This window comes from Erythrolamprus reginae, chromosome 4, assembly GCF_031021105.1.
Source record: "Erythrolamprus reginae isolate rEryReg1 chromosome 4, rEryReg1.hap1, whole genome shotgun sequence".
NCBI classification, from domain to species: Eukaryota; Metazoa; Chordata; class Lepidosauria; order Squamata; family Dipsadidae; genus Erythrolamprus; species Erythrolamprus reginae.
The window spans coordinates 1,807,079-1,824,045 of record NC_091953.1 but is presented as its reverse complement, the minus strand read 5'-3'; the positions used below and the strand labels follow the sequence as shown (position 1 = coordinate 1,824,045).

The 16,967-nt window shown below is 43.9% G+C and overlaps 1 protein-coding gene across 2 annotated transcripts in view; it reads right to left on the bottom strand.

The window, feature by feature from the left end:
• PGM2L1 (phosphoglucomutase 2 like 1) overlaps nt 1-15,578 on the bottom strand; it is a 63,331-nt gene extending 47,753 nt beyond the window's left edge. Inside the window, exons 1-2 of one of the 2 annotated variants that reach the window (XM_070749444.1) lie at nt 15,425-15,578; nt 14,894-15,169 (exon numbers count right to left, since the gene is read on the bottom strand). In XM_070749444.1, coding sequence (XP_070605545.1) covers nt 14,894-15,169; nt 15,425-15,535 — 387 coding nt within the window. In that variant the 5' untranslated portion in view covers nt 15,536-15,578. The remainder of the gene's footprint in view (nt 1-14,893; nt 15,170-15,424) is intronic. The other variant, XM_070749443.1, reaches the window with a different exon arrangement.
• Nucleotides 15,579-16,967: the final 1,389 nt, after the last annotated feature.

The window sequence follows — 16,967 nt, the reverse complement described above, 5'->3', positions numbered from 1 at the left end:
TTCTGTCTGGGATGGCAGACCAGGAAAGAGTTCAATTCCATCACAGAACAATATTCCCCAATACACGGAGGGGTCTTTCCAACAGAAGGAAAGGCTCTTCGACTCTTCAATCCCCCCTCCCCACCAGAAAATTTAGGATTATGGATCTTTGCACAGATTAATACGTGCAAAGATCCATAATCCCAAATTTTCTGGTTTTATAACATCAGTCAGCAAATATTATTTGTTTGTTTGTTTGTTTGTTTGTTTATTTATTTGTTTGTTTGTTTGTTTGTTTATTTATCAGATTTGTATGCCACAACTCTCCGTAGACTCGGGGCGGCTAACAGCAATAATAATACAATGTAAACAAATCTAATATAATTAATTTAAAAAAAGAACCCCAATTTAAGAAACCAATCATACATACAGACATACCATGCATACATTTTATAAGCCTATGGGGAAGGGAAAGTCTCAATTCCCCCATGCCTGACGACAGAGGTGGGTTTTAAGGAGCTTACGAAAGGCAAGGAGGGTGGGGGCAACTTTGATATCTGGGGGGAGTTGGTTCCAAAGGGTCGGGGCCACCACAGAGAAGGCTCTTCCCCTGGGTCCCGCCAAACGACATTGTTTAGTTGATGGGACCCGGAGAAGGCCCACTCTGTGAGACCTAACTGGTCACTGGGATTCGTGCGGCAGAAGGCGGTCCTGGAGATATTCTGGTTCAGTGTCATGAAGGGCTTTATAGGTCATAACCAACACTTTGAATTGTGACCGTAAACTGATCGGCAACCAATGCAGACTGCGGAGTGTTGGTGTGACATGGGCATACCTGGGGAAGCCCATGATTGCTCTCGCAGCTGCATTCTGCACGATCTGAAGTTTCCAAACACTTTTTAAAGGTCGCCCCATGTAGAGAGCATTACAGTAGTCGAGCCTCAAGGTGATGAGGGCATGAGTGACTGTGACTATATATTTTAAATGTGCAAATCATGGAAAACTCTGCCCACGGAGGCATGAAATAAGACCTCTGTCTCTCTTCTCTGAGAATTTAAGGAAAGGTAGACTGCACCTACCAATCTGACAGTGCTTTAAAATATCAAATTTCCAAGAATCACTGAAAAAGTCAGAGATGGTCAAAAAGCAGCAGAACAGTACAGCGAGTCCTTGACTTATAGCCATTCATTTAGTGACTATTTAACTAGTCAAAAAAAGTAACTTAGGACTATTCTTCACACTTAACAACCATTGAAGAATCCCCAGGGTCACGTGATCAAATTCAGCTGCTTGTCAACTAATTGCAGTGTCCTGGGGTCAGGTCAGGGGATCGATCCCCTTTTGCAACTTTTGGACAAGCAAAATCAATGGAGCAGCCATCTTATTGTGTTTTTAATAGGAAAGTGAACACAAGAACAAGGGGACACAATCTGAAGTTAGTTAGTTATTATTATTATTATTATTATTATTATTATTATTATTATTATTAATTAGATTTGTATGCCGCCCCTCTCTGTAGACTCGGGGCGGCTCACAGCAACAATAAAAACAATGTAACAAATCTAATAATTTAAAAAACACTAACATTATTAAAAGCAAACATACACACAAACATGCCATGTTTGGGGGAAAGATCAAAAGCAACATGAGAAAATATTATTTTACTGAAAGAATAGAAGATGCTTGGAACAAATTTCCAGCAGACGCCGTCGGTGGACACACAGTCACTGAATTGAAACCTGCCTGGGATAAACATATATCTATCCTGAGATAAAATACAGGAAATAGTATAAGGGCAGACTAGATGGACCAGGAGGTCTTTTTCTGCCGTCAATCTTCTAGGTTTCTATGTTATTAAAGGACAACTGGAGTGATACAGGTAAACCAAATATACTGAATATACAGAAATGGTATAGGGCCGTGATGATGAAGCTATGGCACACGTGCCAGAGTTGGCACACAGATCCCTCTCGGTGGGCACACAGTGCTGTCGTCAGCTGCTCTTCCAATTCTTTGCGCGTGCCAGATTGCCAGAAATCCATAGACCAACTGGCTGGCTCCTACATCTGCACCGGCCAGCTGGTCTTGGGGTTTCCAGTGTTCTGGCACATGTACGCATTTCTGGTTTTGGCACTTAGTGCCAATATGGGATTAAGGGACTTTTCTGGGATAGAAAAGGTGGATAGAGAAAAATTCTTTTCTCTATCACACAGTACTAGGACGAGGGGACCCTCCCTAAAGCTCACAGGTAAGAAAGTGAGGACAAATCAAGGGGAATATTTCTTCACCCAGAGGGTCCTCGGTTGATGGGATTCCCTTCCAGAAGAGGCCGTGACAGCTGTCAGCCTGGAGAGCTTCAAGGCAGGATGAGACAGATTCATGGATGCCGAGTGTGTCTCTATGTTGGTTGAGGCAGGCAGGGTTCCCTGGGGTCCCATATGTTGGGGGTCAGGGGAAAGGGAGGGTCTTCCCTTCTCTTTCTGCTCAAGATCCCCATGGGCAATTGGTGGGCCACTGTGGGACACAGAATGCTGGACTCGATGGGCTTTGGCCTGATTCAACAGGGCTCTTCTTAGGTTCTTATGGCATCACTGCTATAGGGCAGTGATAGCAAACCCTTTTTGGTTAGCGTGCCAAAATAGGGGTGTGCGGGTATGGTAGCATGTGTGCACATGCCCACACCCCTTCCTCACACACACATGCGCACTCCCTGAGCATGAGCACAATCCCCCCTCATCCCCACGCATGCGCACAGGCCTTACTGAAGCCTGGTACCTGAAAAAAACAAATGCCCAAATGGGCAAACTGGAAGTTCAGGAAAATGCACTTCCGGTTTGCCCGTTGTGCTGTTTTTTGCACTCCGGGACTTCAGGAAGCTTCCCTACAACCCTCCAGAGTGCACAAAACAGCACAAGGGGCAAACCGGAAGTGGATTGTTCCAAACCTCCGATTTCTCCATTGTGTGATTTTTTTTTGTCTCTGGAGCTTCAGGCAAGTTTCCCTGAAGCGTCCAGAGGGCGAAATAGCCTTTCACTAGGCCGAAAATCAGCTGGCCAGCACACACAGGCAAAGTCTCGCATGTCCTCCAATAGGGCTCCCTGTGCCACCTGTGGCACACACGTCGTTGGTTCGCCCATCACGGGTACAGGGTGTCCTGTTCAAGCAGGGGGTTGGGCTAAAACACCTGCAAAGTCACCACCAAAACTCTGTTGTTCTCTGTTCTGTGATTCTATTTATTTATTTTTATTTGTTGTTAGAATTGAAAGGGACCATGCAGGTCATCAAGTCCGACCCCCTGCCTGAGCAGGAATCCTAAAGCACCCCAGCCAAGTGGCAGTCCAATCTCTTCTTGAAAGTGTCCAGAATTGGGGGGTTCACAACCTCCGCAGGCAGGTTGTTCCACTGGTTGATCGCTCTGACCGTCAGGAAGTTCTTCCTTACTTCTAGGTTGAATCTCTCCTTGGTCAGCTTCCAGCCATTGTTCCTCGTGGTGCTCTGGAGAATAGAGTGGCCCCCTCCTCTCTGTGGCAACCCCTCATATACCTGTATACAGCTCTCATGTCCCCTCTGCCCCTCCTTTTCTCTAGGCTATCCATGCCCAGTTCTCTCAGTCTCTCTTCGTAAGTCTTGGTTTCAATTCACTTAACAACTGTGGCAAGAAAGATCGTAAAATGGGGCGGTTAAACTTGTTTAGCTGCCTTGCTTTCGTGGAAACTTTGGGCTCAACCTGTAGTTTTCCATCAGCCGGAGAGTTCCATACAGGACGCAGAATACAACATTTGAGTTAAAAGCCATTTAAGATTCTGCTAGAGAGAGCAACAGGAGGAGATTGCCTTTAGACAATCCTGATAAGATCCAGTAGTTCCCAAGTCCCTTATCTGAGGTCCAACATAACGATCATGTTTACCCAGCAACAAAAATTCCAGCTCCTGTGAAAAGAAGGCCCCACTGGCAGGCACCGATACACCGATTCTCTGCCCAAGAATTCAACTTCCTGTTAATGGAGATGGGAACGGAGCCACCTTAAATGTCACAAAAGAATTGGCCAGCTTGAATTTCTTTATTGGAAGAATATTACAAAACCACTTCGCTTATGGCTTACCTGCAATTAGCGCTTTGTCTTTGCTTGTTTCACAGGTTGTTTTATATATATGTTTTTTCTGTTGGATTTTAAAAATTCAGCAAAAACATGTGATATACGTGTGTGTGTGTGTGTGTGTGTGTGTGTGTGTCACATGTTTTCTGCTGAATTTGAAAATTAAGGGAGACTAGGGTAGATCTATTTCGGCCTTATTTTGGCCTCATCAGCTAGCCATACCCACTGGGACTTGAACCTGCAACCTTTGCCTTGTAAGGCAGAGAATTATCCTCTAGGCTATAGTATCCAATCCCTTCAGCTCTGCACCAGGGAAGGGTTACATATTTTTGTGTCGAATCACCCTGGTGTATTGAAGGAACATCACAGCTCCTTATTTGCCTCTTGGCCCAACCCAGGGCCAATTCCAAGGCAATTAACTTTATTGATAGCCGACAATTCTATCTGTGTGTGTGTGTGTGTGTGTGTGTATGTGTATGTATGTATGTATGTGTATATACATATATATATATATATATATATATATATATATATATATGTCACATGTTTAAGCTGAATTTGAAAATTAAGGGAGACTAGGATAGATCTATTTTGGCCTTATTTTGGCCTCATCAGCTAGCCATACCCACTGGGACTTGAACCTGCAACCTTTGCCTTGTAAGGCAGAGAATTATCCTCTAGGCTACAGTATCCAATCCCTTCAGCTCTGTACCAGGGAAGGGTTACATTTTGTGTCGAATCACCCTGGTGTATTGAAGGAACATCACAGCTCCTTTTTTGCCTCTCGGCCCAACCCAGGGCCATTTCCAAGGCAGTTAATTTTATTGATAGCCGACAATTCTATCTGTATGTGTCACATGTTTAAGCTGAATTTGAAAATTAAGGGAGACTAGGATAGATCTATTTCGGCCTTATTTTGGCCTCATCAGCTAGCCATACCCACTGGGACTTGAACCTGCAACCTTTGCCTTGTAAGGCAGAGAATTATCCTCTAGGCTACAGTATCTATGACGGTCTTGGTATATTCGGGTTTCTTCCCGTGTAGGATTTGGAAATTTCTGGCGACGTTTCGACGAGGTCTCACTCATCATCTTCAGGCTGGTGTTTCTGTCCTTGTGCTAAGGCGAACACTGCGAGACCTGAGCTGCCTTCCTTCTATAAATCCTGGTGGCTGGGTGTGGTTTGATGGCTCAGCAATTGCCTGCTGTGTAGAAACTTCCTGGTGAGTCAGTGGGGTAACAATAGGGGTCGTTGATGTAGCTGAGGTATGCTGATTAGTTAATGGTTGTAGATTAGGCGTGATATCCTGAGTAGTTGGAACTTGCAGGCTACTTGATTGTTTTACAATGTGTGTTCTGAGTCTGGTTTCTATGGCTCGCAGTGTTCACCTTAGACCAAGGACAGAAACACCACCCTGAAGATGATGAGTGAGACCTCGTCGAAACGTCGCCAGAAATTTCCAAATCCTACACGGGAAGAAACCCGAATATACCAAGACCGTCATACCTGGACCTGTGAAAATCTACGAAATATATATGTGTGTGTGTGTGTGTGCGTGTGTAGAATGTTCTGAGTTCGGGTTTTACCCCGTGTAATATTTTGAGTGTCTATGCGACGTTTCAGTGAAATCACATTCACCATCACCAGGCTGAAGTTGTTAGCTTTGTGCTGCTTTGAATATAGTTTATATAAACTATATTCAAAGCCTATGTGTGCTTATTTATATAAAATGGGCCTTACCGTGAACTTTCTTCCCTAATAAATGCAGGTAAGATTGCAACACAGGCAGTCTTCAACTTAAGATTGCAACCGAGGCCAGAATTTCCATTTGCACAAGCAGGATGGTTGTTCGTCTCACGATTTTACAACCTTTTTGGTCATGGATGTTAAACGAGTGAGTCACACAACCATTAAGTAAACCTGCCCCCCTCCCCCCTTGCTGGAAGCCAGCTGAGCATCTTGCAGATGGTGACCACGTGACCCTGAGATGCTGCAGACATCATACATTTAATTTAATTTAATTTATTTGACTTTCTAGGTTCTATCATATCTCAAGACCTAAAATGGTCACCTAACATCAAAAACGTCATCAAAAAAGCACGACGAAGGATGTTCTTTCTGCGCCAGCTCAGGAAACTCAAACTGCCCAAGGAGCTGCTGATCCGGTTCTGCAGAGGAATCGTTGAGTCTGTCATCTGCACCTCTATCACTGTCTGGTTTGGTGCTGCAACCCAACAAGACCGACACAGACTTCAGAGGAGAATCAGAACTGCAGAAAAAACAATGGCTGCCAATCTGCCTTCCATTGAGGACCTGTATACAGTACTGCACGAGTCAAAAAGAGGGTGGGGAAAATATTGACTGACCCCTCACATCCTGGACACAAACTGTTTCAACGCCTACCCTCAAAACGTCGCTACAGAGCACTGCACACCAAGACAACTAGACACAAGAACAATTTTTTTCCAAACGCCATCACTCTACTAAACAAATAATTCCCTCAACACTGTCAGACTTTGTACTAAATCTGCACTTCTATTCTACTAGTTTTTCTCATCATTCCTATCACCCATTTCCTCCCATGTTGACTGTATGACTGTAACTTGTTGCTTATATCCTAAGATTTTTATTAATATTGCTTCTTCATTGCTTATTTGACCCCTATGACAATCATTAAGTGTTGTATCACATGATTCTTGACAAATGTATATTTTATTTTATGTACGCTGAGAGCATCTGCATCAAGACAAATTCCTTGTGTGTCCAATCACACTTGGACAATAAAATTCTATTCTATTCTATTTTATGCCACTCAATCCTGCGGGACTCGAGACGGCTAAATACATGCTGGTTGCCAAAGCCCAAATTCTGATCGCTGGGGATGCCATGGTGGTTGAGAACTGAAACCTGCTCAAACCGGGAATGTAAAGGTAGTCCAAATTGTGCCGTCGGTTCTCTCCAGCCTGGCAATATGATGCACAACCTCCTCTTCAAGTCAAGCTTCACATGGAAAAAAACCCTGCTATGTCGTTTGCCAGCAGTAACAATAGAAAGGGAGGCAAGAAAAAGCAACATTTAAAAATCTGACAATAAGCAAAAGACAGCAAAGTAAAAACCACGTGCTAGAACGGTGAAGGGTCTTTCTCAAAACAAGGTCAAATTCCTGGCTGAAAATCCCAAGGTTCCAGTAAGAACTGATGTTATTTCTGGCACTAGCTAACAACCCTTTGCTGTTGGCAGATAAGGAAAAGGAAACTCTCATTTAACCACAAACAACACCGGAGCATAATTTTAACCTTCACATCTACTGCAAGATACAGACTAGGATGGGACGATGAGAGGAGGGGCAGGTCCAACTGGTCAAATGGCCTCCAAAAACTTCTGCAGGGTCCTGGGACTTCAGCCCTGAGAGAGTAGGAAAAGAATTCCATTTCCCCCCCCACTTGTTTCAATCAAGTTCACTCTGACCAAGGTGCATCCTGTAATGCTCCGAGTCTTCGGAGAGAGGTGGCGTACAAATCTAATAAATAATTAATAATAATAATAATAATAATAATAATAATAATAATAATGCCTTCATCTTTGTATCTAGGGTAGTACTTTTCAACCTTAGCAATGTTAAGCTATGTAGATTTCAGCTCCATGGCTGGTTGGGGAATCCTGGGAGTTAGAAACATAGAAAAAGACCTCATGGTCCATCTAGTCTGCCCTTAGACTATTTCCTGTATTTTATCTTAGGATGGGTCTACGTTTATCCCAGGCATGTTTACATTCAGTTACTGTGGATTTACCAACCACATCTGCTGGAAGTTTGTTCCAAGGATCTACTACTCTTTCAGTAAAATAATATTTTCTCACGTGGCTTCTGCTCTTTCCCCCAACTAACCTCAGATTGTGTCCCCTTGTTCTTGTGTATACTTTCCTATTAAAAACACTTCCCTCCTGGACCTTATTTAACCCTTTAATATATTTAAATGTTTCGATCATGTCTCCCCTTTTCCTTCTGTCCTCCAGACTATACAGATGGAGTTCATGAAGTCTTTCCTGATACGTTTTATGCTTAAGACCTTCCACCATTCTTGTAGCCCGTCTTTGGACCCGTTCAATTTTGTCAATATCTTTTTGTAGGTGAGGTCTCCAGAACTGGACACAGTATTCCAAATGAAGTCCACAGAGTTTAAAGCCGTTTCAGTTGAGAATCCCTGACCACGTGTCATTTTACTGTAGCAATCGGTTCACACAATGCACTAAGCCATGAATTTGACTTAGCATATTACACAAACAGGCACACATATTCAATTCACCTGTTATTGTCAATGCACAGGTGCACAATGAGATTTGCTGGGCCTCCCTTCGTACACCCCTTCCAACATATATCCCAATAACTCAGCGACAGAAAATCCCTAACCCAATAAATCACACTAACCCCACACAATCCTCTATACAGGTATGTGCGTATCTTTATATTATAATACATTGCACTAGTATGAACACTTTGCGCCAGCCGTGCAAGTCTATCATACTACATAGGTTGGTATGTTGCATTCAGGAACATGACAGCCCGTGGATAAAAGCTGTTCAGGCTCTTCGTACGACTGATGATACGTCCTTCTATATCTCTTTCCAACGGTAGGAGAGTAAAGGGACCAGGGTGAGAGTTGTCCCTGAGGATTTTCTAAGGCAGGGAGTCCGAGCGATGTCAGGGAACAGCCCATGCTATTCTGTGCCGTGCTCATCACCCTCTGCAATGTCACACACATTATATATTACTAGATACAGTGGCACCTCTACTTACAAACTTAATTCATTCCGTGACCAGCAATTTTTCCCATAGGAATCAATGTAAAAGCAAATACTGCGTGCGATTGGGGAAACCACAGGAAGGGTGGAGGCCCTCTTTCCTCCCAGGAGATTCCTAGAGAGGCCCCACAGAGGCTTCTCCCCGCCTTTTCCGGCCCTGTTTCCTCCCAGGAGATTCCTAGAGAGGCCCCACGGAGGCTTCTCCCCGCCTTTTCCGGCCCCGTTTCCTCCCAGGAGATTCCTAGAGAGGCTCCACAGAGGCTTCTCCCCACCTTTTCCGGCCCTGTTTCCTCCCAGGAGATTCCTAGAGAGGCCCCACAGAGGCTTCTACCTGCCTTTTCCGGCCCTGTTTCCTCATAGGAAATTCCTAGAGAGGCCCCACGAAGGCTTCTCCACACCTTTTCCAGCCCTGTTTCCTCCCAGGAGATTCCTAGAGAGGCTCCACAGAGGCTTCTCCCTGCCTTTTCCGGCCCTGTTTCCTCCCAGGAGATTGCTAGAGAGGCCCCACGGAGGCTTCTCCCCGCCTTTTCCGGCCTTGTTTCCTCCTAGGAGATTCATAGAGAGGCCCCACGGAGGCTTCTCCCCGCCTTTTCCAGTTACAGTTTTGGAAGCTCAGGTTTGTAAGTGGAAAATGGTTCTTGAGAAGAGGCAAAAAAATCTTGAACACCCGGTTCTTATCTAGAAAAGTTCGTAAGTAGAGGCGTTCTTAGATAGGGGTACCACTGTATTACATATAGCCAGTTGAGGTTCACCCAACCTCCTATTGCTTAGTTTAAGTGTGAACCCAATTGATGTTAGATAACTTGAGTCCCAGTACAGATGGTCCTCGACTTATAACAGTTCATTTAATAACCATTCGGAGCTACAATGGCACTGAAATAAAGACTAATAACTATTTTTAACTATTTTTCACACTTATGACCATTGCAGCATGTTTGACGGTCGTAGTGTCCAGGGGTCATGTGATCATCTTTTGTGGCCTTCTGACAAGAATCTTTCAGAATTCAGAAACTAATTTATCAACTGCAATGATCGAGTTAACAAATGTGAGAAGAAAAGTTGTAAAATGTGGCCAAGATCCACTTAACCAAATTCTCACTTCGCAGCATGAATTCTGGGCTCATTGTAGTCACAAGTTGTGGTCATAAGTCGAGGACTACTTGTACTTATTTCAACTGAATCAGGATGGAGTTCCTTCCTTGCCACCAAGGAGATCTCTCTCTTAAGTAGCTAAATAGCTGCACACGACAGCAGTTTGGCAGATCGATTCTCACCAGGCTCAAGGCGGACTCAGCCTCCCATCCTTCCAAGGTGGCTAAAATAAGGACTCATATGGTTGGGGCAATATATGCTGACTCTGTAAACCGCTTAGAGAGAGCTGTAAAGCACTAGGAAGCGCTATATAAGTCTAAGTGCTGTTGCTATAACTGCAGAAAATTTTGCTATAATATATACAGAATATATCTCTATAACTGCAGAAAAAACAATGGCTGCCCACCTGCCTTCCATTGAGGACCTGTATACAGCACGAATCAAAAAGAGGGCTGTAAAAAATTTTACTGACCCCCCGCATCCTGGACATAAACTGTTCCAACTCCTACCCTCAAAATGTCACTATAAATTACTGCACACGAAGACAATTAGACACAGACAACTAGTTTTTTTCCGAACGCCATCACTCTGCTAAACAAACAATTCCCTCAACACTGTCAAACTATTTACTAAGTCTGCACTACTATTACTACTAGTTTTTTCTTATCATTCCTATCACCCATTTCCTCCCACTTATGCCTGTATGACTGTAACTTGTTGTTTGTATCCTCAAAATTTTTATTAATATTGTTTCTTCGTTGCTTATTTGACCCTTATGACAACCATTAAGTGTTGTATCACATGATTCTTGACAAATGTATATTTTCTTTTATGTCCACTGAGAGCATTTGCACCAAAGAGAAATTCCTTGTGTGTCCAATCACACTTGGCCAATAAAGAATTCTATTCTCTTCTCTTCTCTTCTCTTCTATTGCTATGAAAAGCCTGTTCTCTGCTTCTGCCAGCATCCCTAAATCCAAGCAGCAGCTTTCACTTTCTCCTCTTATCTGGTCATCTGCTGCCCTGTTATTAATCATTTCCTCTATCCTATTTTAGAGACAGCTGCCGCCTAAAATAGGCTTCCCAGCCCAAGGGGAGTCCTTGAAGCAAGCAAATTGAAGAGAGCTCCACAATTATTTGAGAATAAATCATTTGGATGGCCCCTCCCTTTAGGGTTCATAATCTCTGAAAGATCCCACACTAATATAGGATTCATCAGAATATTAAGCATACGTGTTGAGGAATTCTGGGAATTGAAGTCCACATATCTTAATAGAATAGAACAGAATATAATTTTATTGGCCAAATGTGATTGGACACACAAGGAATTTGTCTTGGTGCAGATGCTCTCAGCGTACATAAAAGAAAAAGAGACATTTGTCAAGAATCATGTGGTACAACACTTAATGATTGTCATAGGGGTCAAATAAGCAATGAAGAAGCAATATTAATAAAAATCTTAGGATATAAGCAACAAGTTACAGTCATACAGTCAACATGGGAGGAAATGGGGTGATAGGAATGATGAGAAAAACTAGTAGAAATAGAAGTGCAGATTTAGTAGAAAGTCTGACAGTGTTGAGGGAATTATTTGTTTAGTAGAGTGATGGCATTCGGGGAAAAACTGTTCTTGTGTCTAGTTGTCTTGGTGTGCAGGGCTCTGTAGCGACGTTTGGAGGGTAGGAGTTGTGTCCAGGATGCGACGGGTCAGTAAATATTTTCCCCGCCCTCTTTTTGACTTAACGTCGCCAAGTTGTGATTAAGCACCTATTAAGCATTCTCTCCGATACTTTCTTATGAAAACATCAGCACACAACAAGGTTTGTAACAATGCAAGCCAATTCTGTGACCTATTATAAGACATTTTTTCACATGAAGAAGCAACACGAATTATGGAGTTATAGAAACATAGAAGACTGACGGCAGAAAAAGACCTCATGGTCCATCTAGTCTGCCCTTATACTATTTCCTGTATTTTATCTTACAATGGATCTATGTTTATCCCAGGCATGTTTACATTCAGTTCCTGTGGATTTATCAACCATGTCTGCTGGAAGTTTGTTCCAAGGATCTACTACTCTTTCAGTCAAATATTATTTTTTCATGTTGCTTTTGATCTTCCCCCCAACTAACTTCAGATGGTGTCCCCTTGTTCTTGTGTTCACTTTCCTATTAAAGTGAACACATTATTCTAGTTATTGCAGCATGTCTAGGATTCCTAAAGGTCTAATCTTCTAAGCATCCCAAAATGCAAAAGTCAGCAGCATTGAAGGCTACTTTTTTTCATCCATACCATTCAATGCTCTCATTTAAATGCCTCTAATGGCAGTTCTAAAGCATTTAGATATATATATAGCCATTTTGCCTAAAAACAAACAAACAAACCTCCGTACTAAAGGCTGTTGTGGTGAAATATGATGGCACTGACTAAAATGTGGGATAAGGGGGAGACTAATGGACTGTCCATTGCCACATACCGGGATTTTATTCAATATATGCTCCTTAGTTTTACTTTGCAATGCAGCCAGACCCATACAGAACCTCTCCCTCTGCCAGTCATCCACAGATAATGCCCATTTATTTCCAAAATGCAGACTGTGACTTTTAGATAACTCTCATCCCTGTGCATATTTTATTCTCTCTTCCACACTAGAAGGTTTCCTATAAGGTCATCAAACATTCTGGAAGGGGAAAACACTGAAATAAGGTAGCCAAAAGACTGCAAATGGATGCCAATTGGAAGTCATTTCCAAAAACAGGAAAAAATAAAGCATGCAAAGGTTATAAATAGACAGCACTAGAAAGCACGAATTCATTACATGCATTTGCTACACGTTTCTAAAATGTCTTTATTTTCCCCAAATGAGCTGAAATAATGTTTCTGTATAGTCTACCATAAGCTGAAATGTTGAATTGCTATTTTATTCTGTTCTTCTATTTTTTAATTTATCGTCTCTTGTGATATATGCAGGTTTTTCCACTGTACAAGATATATATCTTATATTTTATATATCTTTTCTCCTATCCATATATCCTTCCTCTACTCTTCATTGATGTATTCTATTCTCATATCTCTTCTTCTATCCCTTTCCTGATATTTACTACTACACGTTTTTATTCTCCTTAACTTTCAATTTGTATTGGACAAAATAAATAAGTAAATAAAATAAATATATTTTTATATTTTATTGTAATAAAAGATTGAGTTCAATTTTGTAAGGAAATGAGCCTTAAGACAAAACACAAGCTGTAGTGTGTGTATGTGTATTTTTATACATATATTCTATTGTTCCAGAGATGTCATAAAACCTGTGAGCAGCTTAAGATAAATCAGCTTAATGTCATGTTATTTCACAGCACCCCAAAGGCAGAATAGTATGTATATATGTATGTCTTATGTATTGCTGATAATGAAAAGAAGACTAGTATAGATCTATTTCGTACAGTGTGTGTATGTAACATTTTTGCTGATAATGAAAAGGAAGGGAGACTAGTATAGGTCTATTTCCATAGGTCTATTTCAAGCTTATTTTGCTCTCATTCGACAGAAAAAAAAACCCATATGAGCCATCTCCTACTAGAAAAAATATTTTTTTTAAATTCAGAAAACCACAAAGCATCCATTGCCCCCTCAGACATTTTCCCTCACTGTCTGTCCTTTAAAAAGATTTAAAAGGCTACATCACACCGAATATTCCTTCAAACAATAGTTTTGGGAAGCAGTGTCGCACTCACATAAAGCCGAAAAGCAGTTCCAAACACATTATCATCTCCCACCCACCCACCCACCCCCAAATTAGACCGTCTTTCTAACCCCTTTTCCCTGCGACAAAAGCAGCAGCCTTGGCATACAATTTGTGGGTCAAAAAAAAAAACCCCAGAGCCACCAACACCTTTATTTATTTATTTATTTATTTTTAACGATTCTTGCAAAAGGACCCAACCATGAATCTCTTCCTCTGCATATTGGGTGACACAGCGACAGCAAAGGAAGAAGAGCACGTTTTGGCACAAACAGGAGCCTTTGTAAACAAAAGACGACAACAACAACAACAACAACAACAACCTGCTATGGTCCCTCCTGGCTTGGTGGGACCTTCCTCCAACATCCTTCCCAGCCCAGACTCTGCCAGGTGGGCAAAGCCTGGGCTGGTCTCCAAGCTGAGTTGGCATCCCCAACTGCCCACTTAGCTGACCTTGCCAGGAGCCTCCACACTCACACACTCCCCCCAAAGGCGGTCACCACCCCCTTTATCGATTCATTCCTTATTAATTCCTATATTCGGCCAGCTGGGGGGTAGGTCTCCCTCCAGAGGGTTGGGGAGGGTCCTTCCTTCCCTGTGCCCACCCCCCTTTATCACGCACACCCCAAAGAGGGCCACCCCTCTTTATGAATTTATTCCTTATTCATTCCTATATTTGGCTAGCTGGGGGAGGTCTCTCCTTCCCAGTGCTCCCCCCCACACACACACACCCCAAAGCCCCCTCCCCTTTATTGATGTATTAATTCCTAGCCAGAGAGGGGAGGGGAGGGTCCTTTTTTCCCAGTGACCCCACCCCACCACATACCCCAAAGGCCAGCCCCACTTTATAGATTTATTCCTTATTAAATTCCTATATTTGGCCAGCTGGGGGGGAGAGGGTTAGGGAGGGTCCTTTCCCAGTGCCCCCCATACCCCAAAGGCCACCCCCCTTTATAGATTCATTCCTTATTGGGGGGGAGATGGTTGGGGAGGGTCCTTCCTTCCCATTGCCCCCCTACATACCCACCAACCCCAAAGGCAGCCACCACTCCCATTATAGATCCATTCCTTATTAATTCCTATATTTGGAAGCTGGGGGGGGGCAGAGAGTTGGGAAGGGTCCTTCCCTGTGCCCCCCCCTCCTCCAGTGATACCCCTCCCACATGCACAAACACACACACACCTTGTCCCAGTTCAGCCACTGCCCCACCGCCCGGTCCAGCTGGGCGTCCCCGGTGCTGCTGCAGCCGATCAACAGGTTGGAGTTGACATCTCCCACCACCACGTCCCGGGGGTCGCCCATGGCTCTGGCCCGGCAGGCTGGCTGGCAGGGTGGGTAGGTGGGTGGCTGGTCTCCAGCAGGGAGGGACGAGGGGGCCAGGGAGGCGTCAGGTGGTCGTCGAAGCCAGCCGCGGAGGCGCTCCCCGTTCACACGTGCAACTGCGGGCAGGCGGGCGACCTGCAGGCGGGGAAGCGGGGAAGGGAGGGGGGAGGAGGAAAAAGGAGGGAGTCACGTGACCGCCCACTCCTCCCGGCGGCTGCCCCCCTCCCGCGCGCGAGGGGCTCTCGGGAAGGGCGGGGGAGAGAGAGAGAGGAGAGCAGGGGGAGGGGCTTCCCTCAAAGAAGCGGGGGAGGCGGCCGTCAATCTCCTCTGCGCCCTCAACCTCCCCCTCAGACGCCGCTTCCAAAGCTCTTTTTTTCTTGCTGTTTTTACCTCACGGGGACTGTTGTGAAGGGGGGGGGCAAATTGGGGAAAGGATAAGCGTCCTTTAAATATTGGGAGAGACGCAGTCGAGACCACTCCTCCTCCTAAGGGGACGACCATCAACACGGTCGCCCACCCGTTCGCGCGCGCCCAAAAAAAAAGAAGCCGCTTTTCGGAAATTGCCTCAACTGAGGCAGAAGGCGGCGGCGGCGGCGACTGCGCGCATGCGCCGTGGGCAAGATAGTCCCCCCCAACGCGAGCCCAAGGGTGGGTTAAGTAGTGAGGACCGGTGGGCGGAGAAACTGAAAGGCACCGCCTTGAAAGGGCCCGCGCTCACCGAATGCCTTCGCCCGCTCAAACCGTGGGCGCTGCTGGGAAATGTAGTCGGTGTGCTTTTTCCGATACCTTTCTTTCTTTCTTTCTTTGTTTCTTTCTTTCTTTCTTTTCTCCCCTAAAAGGTAACTGGACGGCTTAGAATTTCTTTTTTTTCTCTCTCTCTCTCTTTTCTTTCTTTCTTTTCTCTCCTAAAAGGTAACTGAACGACTTACAATTTCTTTCTTTCTCTCTCTCCCTTTCTTTCTTTCTCTTTCTTTTTCTCTCTTTCTTTTTTTCTCCTATCTCCCCTAAAAGGTAGCTGAACGACCTACAATTTCTTCCTCTCTCTCTCTCTCTCCCTTTCTTTCTTTCTTTCTTTCTCTCTCTCTCTCTCTCTCTCTTTCTTTCTCTCCTATCTCCCCTAAAAGGTAGCTGAACGACCTACAATTTCTTCCTCTCTCTCTCTCTCTCTCTCCCTTTCTTTCTTTCTTTCTCTCTCTCTCTCTCTCTCTTTCTTTCTCTCCTATCTCCCCTAAAAGGTAACTGGATAACTTAACTCTTTCTTTCTTTTTTTCTTCCTTCCTTTCTTCCTCCCTCTCTCTCTCTCTCTCTCTCTCCATTTCTTTCGTTCTCTCAATCTCTCTCCCTTTCTTTCTCTCTGCCCCAGTTTCTTTCTCTCTCTCAATCTCTTTCTTTTTTTCTTTCTTTCTTCACTGCTCAAAAAAATAAAGGGAACACTTCAACACAATATAACTCCAAGTAAATCAAACTTCTGTGAAATCAATCAATTCCACCTGCTGTTGTGCACATTCAACTTGGTACAGAGCAAAGTATTCAAGGAGAATATTTCATTCATTCAGATCTAGGATGGGTTCTTTGAGGGTTCCCTTTGTTTTTTTGAGCAGTGTATGTTATTACTACTTATTAAATGTTAATGCTGCCCATCTCACCGGCAAGGTGAAGGTCGTTTCTGACTCCTAGCGCTGGACATATCAGATGTCAGCAGACACATAGAAACCAACCTTATTTATACACAATTCAAAAGTGGCAATAAAAAAGTCAAGGAGGGAACAAAAATAAAGTACCAGAGCCCTCCCTCTCCAGCAGAACAACACCTAAAGAAGCAGGGATTGACTCCAGACAAACAAGCATAAAACAAGACCCCAATGAAGGAATCCCTAGGGCAGGGGTCTTCAAACTTAACAACTTTAAGACTTGTGGACTTCAATTCCCAGAA